At 44.4% G+C, this 9,059-nt stretch overlaps 1 protein-coding gene across 6 annotated transcripts in view; it reads right to left on the bottom strand.

Moving 5' to 3' along the window:
• Positions 1-829: 829 nt before the first annotated feature.
• The window catches only part of LOC106565466 (low-density lipoprotein receptor-related protein 1), a 181,727-nt gene continuing 173,497 nt past the window's right edge, over positions 830-9,059 (bottom strand). For 2 of the 6 annotated variants that reach the window (XM_014132678.2, XM_014132679.2), the window contains exons 81-89: positions 7,993-8,166; positions 7,585-7,746; positions 4,915-5,098; positions 4,686-4,787; positions 4,472-4,545; positions 4,111-4,204; positions 3,847-3,885; positions 2,807-2,963; positions 830-2,637 (exon numbers count right to left, since the gene is read on the bottom strand). In XM_014132678.2, the coding sequence (XP_013988153.2) occupies positions 2,497-2,637; positions 2,807-2,963; positions 3,847-3,885; positions 4,111-4,204; positions 4,472-4,545; positions 4,686-4,787; positions 4,915-5,098; positions 7,585-7,746; positions 7,993-8,166 (1,127 nt within the window). In that variant the 3' untranslated portion in view covers positions 830-2,496. The remainder of the gene's footprint in view (positions 2,638-2,806; positions 2,964-3,846; positions 3,886-4,110; positions 4,205-4,471; positions 4,546-4,685; positions 4,788-4,914; positions 5,099-7,584; positions 7,747-7,992; positions 8,167-9,059) is intronic. The other 4 variants (XM_014132682.2, XM_014132684.2, XM_014132680.2 and 1 more) reach the window with 3 other exon arrangements.

Below are 9,059 nucleotides of genomic sequence, written 5' to 3'. Positions count from 1 at the left end.
TGGATATAGATACTTTTGTACCTGTTTCCTCCAGTATCCTCACAAGGTCCTTTGCTCTTGTTCTGGGATTGATTTGCACTTTTCGCACCGAAGTACGTTCATCTCTAGGAGACAGAACGCATCTCCTTCCTGAGCGGTATGACGGTTGCGTGGTCCCATGGTGTTTATACTTGCGTACCATTGTTGGTACAGATGAACGTGGTACCTTCAGGCGTTTGTAAATTGCTCCTAAGGATGAACCAGACTTGTGGAGGTCTACAATTTTTTTTCTTTCTGAGGTCTTGGCTGATTTCTTTTGATTTTCCCATGATGTCAAACAAAGAGGCACTGAGTTTGAAGGTAGGCCTTGAAATACATCCACAGGTACACCTCCAATTGACTCAATGATGTCAATTAGCCTATCAGAAGCTTCTAAAGCCTTGACATTTTCTGGAATTTTCTAAGCTGTTTAAATGCACAGTCAACTTAGTGTATGTAAACTTCTGACCTACTGAAATTGTGATACAGTGAATTATAAGTGAAATAATCTGTCTGTAAACAATTGTTGGAAAAATGATCCATGTCATGCACAAAGTAGATGTCCTAACCGACTTGCCAAAACCATAGTTTGTTAACAAGAAATTTGTGGAGTGGTTTAAAAACGAGTTTTAATGACTCCAACCTAAGTGTATGTAAACTTCTGACTTCAACTGTAGACGTGCTGCAATCAAACAGTTAGCAAATCAGACATTTCAGAGTTCTGACTAGCACAAACGCATAACAATGTTATGCCAGTCATGGCATCTTCTGATAGTAATTAGGTACTGAAAGAAGACAAAATCCAACTGACTGTTTTCTGTACAGGTCTTAATTTTATTTATAACAATCTTATTTATTCTGTAAAGTACTCCAGCAAAAATGTTAACATTATTTTTATTTTCTTTCCAGAAGAAAGTTTGAACCTCCATGCATTTTGTACTATAAAAGTGTAATTTTTCATTATAAAACAAGAACTAATCAAAAACAACTTAAATCCCAAAATGCATGTAAGATTTTGCAAAAATGTTCTTTAAGTAAAATGATTGTACTTCTCTCCTTTTAAAATAAAAATAAAAAATGCGACAGCATAAATCAAAAATAACACTTGCTGACAGGTAAGCAAAATAAGGATTTGTTATTCTAGTTACTTGAATGTGTTTTCTCACATGCATTAAAATATGGCTGATCACCTTCTGACAGAAGCAGCATTTTGGGACAGCGGCCGAGCTTAAAGACACGTCAGAGAGACCAAAACGGCGGCACCAGCAGCAGGGTACAGGAGACCAAGAGATGATCAGGAATGGCTAAAGGAAAAACAGGGAAATGCTATGCAAGCTATGCAAGTGAAAGGAATGAATGCACTTCAGAGGGAGCTGTTCCAAAACCATAAAAGCACAGATCTCAAGGTTAGAAGGATTCATCTATACAGTCTGACAGCCAGTCTCTAGGCCAGAAACCAAATGAAGAAATGCTGCAGGGGGGGGGGGGGGGAACACAGACCAAATGTTATCCCATCTCTTTTCTCTGTCACCACAGTCCACTGAAGGGGTGCAGACCGACGGGTGACGTTCTTCTCAGTAAAGGTGTCACACTGTCACAGTATCTCTTGTCCGTCCCTTCGTTAGAATGCTCTGACCTGCCGTGATATGGGCACTGGGCACACTTCCCACCACATGGAAGCACTCACAAGCCTAGAATGTTGAACACATCTTCAACATCATCACCAGACATTAGTCAGTCACTCCTCAGTCGCTTCAACACTTTGATTAGGCTACTTTATCATCACAAGCCCTACACACCTTTAGAATATGCTAGAAACAAACATATATTGACCTGCGTTACATGTTACGGTATATACACCGCAAAACATTACATTTGTGCAAGGAAGAAAACAATTTCATGAAGATCGTTCTCTGAGAAAATAATATGGAAATACTGAAGTTGCCATCCGGTTTTGACATTTTACACATGCTGTACACAAATCGTGCTGTATTATTCCTGTCTTACGCACTCCCGCAGACAAAACTGTCATCAAGACAACATTGGTATCAACTTACAAAACTTTGAGTTAGCCTCCCCCCGCTCGAAGTCAACATGAACAGAGTTGGCACTGGTGACATGGAACAATGCTTTTTTCTCTATACAATTCATACAAAAATAAAAATTGTCCAATGATGATGTTTTAACTTCTAATTTTCTTTTTCCATTTCATTTTGCACAGAGGTAGTGGCTATTTAGGTAAAGGGGAAGGGACAAAAAGTAAATAAAAAATATCTTATAGAAAACGCTTTTGTTAATTTTTGACCAGAGGAATCGTAAAAGAACAAAATATAATACTGCAATCACATACAAAAGTAGTCCTTCATTTTTGTACATTTTATACAGTGTTCAGGCTTTTTTTATAGCTTTTTTTTCTTAATTTTAAAAGGCAAAAAGAGGGGTGTGTTTGGAATGGTACGCCCCGGGCTAATGGACATTCTATGCCAGCGGGTCCACCAGGGGCTCCTCATCCCCCCGTGACAGAAGCTCCTTCTTCTCATCCGTGCTGGCCAGGGAGTTGCGGCTATTGTGGGCTCCCATGTACAGGGTGGCGTACACTGGGTTTGTGAAGTTGGTGGGCTAGGAAGAGACCAGGGAGGACCATTAGATAAACTACATTCATCAGAGTAAGTGTGTTTGTATGTTGCCTCATTTGTGTCCAGGGTGTGTGTGTGTATGTGTGTGTGTGTTCGCGTGTACAGGTCTGTGTGACATGGTGTAAGTGTGTTTGTGGGCTTGCTTTTATTACCGTGTGTGTTACCTTGTCTGGGTCCAGTGTGAAGTCTGAGTCTAGAAGCTCCCCAACATCGTCGTCTGGCTCGCCCTCATAGATCTTGTATGCTGGGTTTCCTATCTCCACGTTCATGGCTCCGTTGGTCATCCTCTGGTGCTGGAAGCCCTTGGCCCTGCGGACACAGAGGTGAAAGGTCATGACCCCTGAGGTACAGACGGGTCCTGAGAACGTCCACACAGCGCGGGCAGCGACACGGCCACGTCACAGGGTCGGGGGGGGGGGGGGTAGTGGCTGTCACATCACTGTGCATGGATCCAAAGCCACAGCACAGGCAACAATGCAAACCCAGCATTCACCTAGCTAGAATACACTAGACACACTGGTCCTGGAGAGGGGTGTGTAACAGTACCCTAAGTGGTACTACGGAATGCCTGTTTAACAGCTTGCTTGAAAAACATAAGCAAGGTCAAATCTATTGATGTCTTGAAAATCTATAGGCATTTTGGATAAAAATGTATGTTGTCAGTTTGGAGCATTAGCATATCGGGTCAAACCATGGACTTGAAGAATAGTAAATGCTGGATTTTTCATGTTGCATTTTCCAAATCCTGGTTTGGAACAATGCAGTCAGAGCGCCCCCTCAGTATGGTACATACAGTAGCACTCTACACAACAACATGATACAGTACAATACAGTATGATGGAGAACAGCATGGGTCACTCTGCACGCTGGGGCCATAGACTGATCTATTTCACAACCTCTTCAATAGATCACCACCTGTTTAATACCCCCTCTAGGACAGTATAGCGGGGAGGTTTGGAGAGAAGGACCAATCCTGAACAGGGATTCAGAACGGGAGAGGGAGGGGCAAGCTGAACTAGAGCACTGCTCATTCACAGCGGAGAGAAAGAGAGTAGAGACACTGACCACAGGACTATACACTGCACAGCAAAAGAGACTGATGAAGGGAGAGATGAAAAGAGAGAGAAATGGACGGGATGCCATTTTGAATTGGGAGAGAGAGGATGGAAAGCGTAACCCTGGCAACCGTTACCGCGAGAGTCTGGCGCAGGATTTGCCCGGCCTGCCAGACCTGAGGGACAGAAGAGATGCAGTTACTCACAGTAGAGAGAGAACCAGAGATAGAAAGAGAGAGAAAAGGAGTGAACAGTAAAGACCAAGAGATAAAGGACAGGGAGGCTGAGAGTACAGAGACCATGAAGAAGACAGAGCTTGAGAGGGAGTTAAGTTAATGTCCCAGTGTTCCTCTTCTAGTGTATTGGAGTTGTGTAGTGTTGTTTAGTGTGGTGTTACTCACCCCCTCACCCTCTTCCTGTACCAGAACACCGCTCCTCCCACCAACAGAATCAACAACAGCAGTAGCAGCATTAGGACCACTATGGAGGCAGTACCTGCACACGGACACACAAACAGTATACATAGTTAGGCTGAGTCTGGCGACCGTTCTACACAGAACTGGCAACCCTGGAGGTCATTTTTGATGGTAGGAGACTTCAATTAGCGTCAAGTTGATGTGCAGCCAAAATAATATGTGTAAAATGTAGGAGCATCTCTTGCGTTTTAGCTTTGATGGCCAGCCGACATCTACGTTGGAGTAAAACTCACAAGCAAAAGTTACGCCTCTACTTTTTGCAATACCTTTCGAATAGTTTACTTACGTCCGCCAGACTCTGAGGAGTCGACACTAGAGGCCACCATCTGACAGCGATGCCCCACCCAGCCTGCAGAACACCTGGGGAGAGAGAGAGAGATGTAACGTCATAGCAACCAGAGATAACATTCTAGTGACTGAGTGCGAGTGTGAGAACGTGTGTGTGTGTGTGTGTGTGTGTGTGTGTGTGTGTGTGTGTGTGTGTGTATATATACACTCACTTGCACTCTGGTAGGTGTGTGTGTGGGTTGACAGAGCACTGGCCATTAGCACAGTACTCATCACACGTGTAGCAGCTGGGCTGGACTCTTCCGTTGGTGCAGCTACAGGACACACAGGTAACAATAGGTTGGGACAGGTGTGTGGGTGGTGGGTGTGTGTTATGAATTGATGTGTGTTGGTGTCTGTTTCTGTCAATATCAGTTTCTCTGTGTGTGTGTGGACACTTACACGCAGGTGACCTCTCCTGTGGGCTGGAAGGAGTTGGTGGGGATACACTTGCCGTCGCGACAGTAGTGACACTTGTCCACCTCACAGGTGCTGCCGCTGTACTGGGGCAGACAGCGACACTGGTGCGCCCCGCTGGCACTTTGCAGACATGTGCCCCTGTTCAGACAGTGGCCCTCGCAGCTACCTACTCACACACAGGCATACAGAAGAGACAACTATCAGTCTGAGTATACTGAGCGCAAGGAGCCTTAAGGTAGATCTCAAAAGAGTACCAAGCAGTTAACATTTTGTAGAAAGCACCATGTAACGTGCCATAGTGTTATACTGCCAGCCTGTGACAGTACAGACAGAGACAGACTTTATTTGAGTTCATTACGATCCACATTATAGAAATACATTCATGTAATTTAGCAGACGCTATTATCCAGCGTGACTCACAGTTAGTGCATTTATCTTAAGGTAGCTAGGTGAGACAACCACATATCACAGTCAGTAGTAGCTATTTTTCCGTCAATTTGTTGAAAGATTTTTTAAGCATTCTTATGTTTATAAATGTGAATTTTACCAGCAGTGGTATGTTTCCATCAAACTGTCTTCTTGCGAATAAAAGGCTGTGCATAATGACGTAGATAGCGGACACAAAAAGCACTGCCGTATAACTTTTTGATTGATGAAATAAAAAACATAAGTTCTAGGAGTTTGTGTTAAGATCCTGCCGACAACGCCACCTGTTCGGTTCTGTTAGAGTAAGAACACGACGGACACTGTGAAAGCTCGAACCATGTCTTGGTCTAAGAATAAACTTGGTTTAAGCTTTCACAGTGTCCGTCGAGTTCTTTCTCTCATAATAGAACCTAACAAATGGAAAGGCGCAGCAAGCTTATCACCATGCACTTTAAATCACTCTGAAGTTTATCATAACCCATAGCATATGTAGCTTAGCCTAATAAACTGCATGCTTTTCCAAGTCGTAGTGGGAGGACCACACAACATAGCATTGCGTGACTGCCAATTTAGCTCAACATGATGGATATTCTATCAAAAATGGTGCAATAAATTGTTGCCACTGCAATTTGTTGCATATGGTAACCTAATCACCGACAAAAAAAATATCCACCCTTGTCTAGCGTATTTTGTTATGTGGACAATTTGACAGTGATGGGTTCTGACTTATAAACTTGAAATATCCTTGTTCATGTCACTGAGGGAGAGAGGGGAATGCCGAACGTTTACATTCTGTCAGAACATGTTATTGTTAGACATCTGGGATCCTTGGGAAAGGAGAAGGGCCACAGTCTGGTACAAGTCAACAGGACAGCCGTGAGTTGGGGAGGAGTGAGGAATTTGGGCCGAGGTCAGTTCAGATGAAGTGAGAAAGAGCCGGCATCACTAAAGTCCTGTCTAGCAACAGAGATGTATTGGCTGTCCAGATGTGTAAGGAGGAGACTGAGCATAGGAGAAAGGTTTAAATACCAGTGCTTGTGTAAATATGTTATCTTATGCGGCTGTGTGACCCAGTGGGTGAATAAACTTACCGTAATTTCCGGACTATAAGCCGCAACTTTTTTCCCAGGCTTTGAACCTCGTGGCTTAAACAATGACGCAGCTAATATATGGATTTTTCCCGCTTTCATTTTTTTTCTCTCCAAAAAACACATTCTGTGACGTGCTCAGTTTTTTGGCGGCATGAAGCTTTCATTAGGCCAATGAAATTGCCGAATGGGTTAAGGTCAAACAACTTTTTTGTTTACTGTTTAGATTAAATCGAGCGCTCTCAAACTTCCCATCATTCTGATTACGGTAGTCATTTTGTCACCCTCATCATGGCAAAGACACGGAAAAATGCATATGATGCAGCTTTCAAGTTGAAGGCGATTGATCTGGCTGTTGGAAAAGGAAATAGAGCTGCTGCACGGGAGCTTGGTCTTAATGAGTCGATGATAAGACGTTGGAAACAGCAGCGTGAGGAATTGACTCAGTGCAAAAAGACAACTAAAGCTTAAAGCTAATTTTTTATTACAAGCCGTGTTTCGTTAAAGCCTGTGTAAAGTTCATTTGTTTCAATGTACCGGTAGGCACCTGCGGCTTATAGACATGTGCGGCTTATTTATGTTCAAAATAATATTTCTTTTTTAATTCAGTGGGTGCGGCTTATATTCAGGTGTGCTCAATAGTCCGGAAATTACGGTAGTTTGAGCTTTACTAGTCTTCCGGAAGTTTTTTTTATTTATAATCTAACATCAGGCCGGTCGTGAGTTCTTTATCCGACAGGTACTTTACTCACATAAAAATGGTTGGATGGAAACCTGCTTATAGTAAGTAAACCTTTTCCTCAATAAAGCAGGTATCAGCAACGTCAGTGCTAGTAAGAAAGGACAAGTGTTAGTGCAAGAAAGTACAACAGTAGGGTCTTAGGTTGTTCTCCTCCCCTTATTCCAGGTGGGGTAGGGGTGTGCTGTGGGATTATTGAAGATACTTTTTGAAGAGGTAGGTCACATGACTCAGTACAGAACATTTATAGACGAAAACAACAAGGCAATACTACGTTAAATAAAAAATAAGATAAGACGGGGCAGACCAACAGAAAGACAGACAGCGAGACGGACAGACAGCGAGACGGACAGACAGCGAGACGGACAGACAGCGAGACGGACAGACAGCGAGACTCACGGTACTGGCACTGGTCCCCCAGGAAGTCAGCAGGGCAGCGGCATGTGGGCTGGTTGCCAGCGCTGACCGTGCAATTCCCTTCGTTCTGACAGTAGTTCTTACAGGTTTGGAGGTTACAGTTAGGACCAGTGAACCCTGTCAGACAGCGACACGTAGGGGAGCCTGGGGAGGGAGTCACAAGACAGACATGGTCCGACAGAGGATAGACAGGAAGAGGAGAGAGAAACTCAGGAGACTTGACCTCTAACATCAGACTAACATTAGGACTGCTCATTAAGGGTAAAATCCTTGACTCAATACACGGCTGTCTAGTTGTATTATTTGTCTATATGTCTCACTGTTCCTGGTTTAATGTTCTATTCTGACTCCTCTCAGACAGCGCGCCCTCCTGTCGGGGTAGTGTATTACCTGTAGGAGAGGCCGTGCAGGTGCCTCCATTCTGGCAGTAGTCCCTGCACTGGTCCACCTCACACTTGTCTCCTCCGAAGTTGGGCTGGCAGCGACACTTGGGCTGCTTCCTGGCGTTGAGGAAACAACTGCCTCCGTTCAGACACTGGACGTTACACGTACCACTGGGAGGAGCTGGGGGAGGAGAGAAGGGGTGAGTGTGAAGAATTACAGGTAGGGATTAGTGTGGATGTGTGTTTAATGTTTCTGTCATAATTTTGAGTTTTATGTGAGCTAAAAAGGACTTTTATACCCACTGCGGATTGTTACACAAGCAGACTATAAGACTAACTTTGTGATCACAACGCTACTTCTGCAATACGGTGTGTTTGGAAGACACACACGTTGGACGTCAAGCGGAGACCACAACAGGGTTACAAACATGCGAGCGAGCACCACGGAGCCGGTGTACTCGAGGGAAACTAATGTCCCTGCGCTCATTAGTACCACCAACAACGACAAGACCCCGGATTACTACCACATCCCGATGGAGTTACGGGTGAGGAGAAAACAGGGAAGACGAGGGGAGACTACGCCAGCGGCTGTGCGCGAGACCTGCTCTCTCGTCTGTGATGCTGGCTAATCTACCTTCGATTGGCACCAAAGGTACTGTTGGAGTACAGAGACTCTTCTGTCATGTGTTACATCGAAACATGGCAGCATCCTATATCGGCCTCTCCAACTGTAAATCGAGGGGTTTACACTTGAGGTCCGGTAGGACTGAACATTCAGGCAAGAGTAAAGGGAGCACGGTTTGTATGTACATAAATGACCGGCAGGTGCCAGCAATTTACTATTGAGGATCAAATATTTACCAGTGATGTGGAGGCTCTGTGCCTTACTCTTAGACCATTATATCTCCCACGGGAGTTTGGCTGTGCGACACTGTGTGTTGCATACATCCCTCCTAGTGGCAAAAACAGCAAAAGCAGCTAGCACCATCTCAGACTGTGTTCATACTCGCCAGCAAAAACACTCAGATGCAAGTCATATACTGGGAGACCTCAACCAGTGTAGCCTTGAGTGGG

Source organism: Salmo salar, chromosome ssa12 (assembly GCF_905237065.1).
Source record: "Salmo salar chromosome ssa12, Ssal_v3.1, whole genome shotgun sequence".
Taxonomy (NCBI): domain Eukaryota; kingdom Metazoa; phylum Chordata; class Actinopteri; order Salmoniformes; family Salmonidae; genus Salmo; species Salmo salar.
This window is presented reverse-complemented; position numbering and strand designations above follow the sequence as displayed.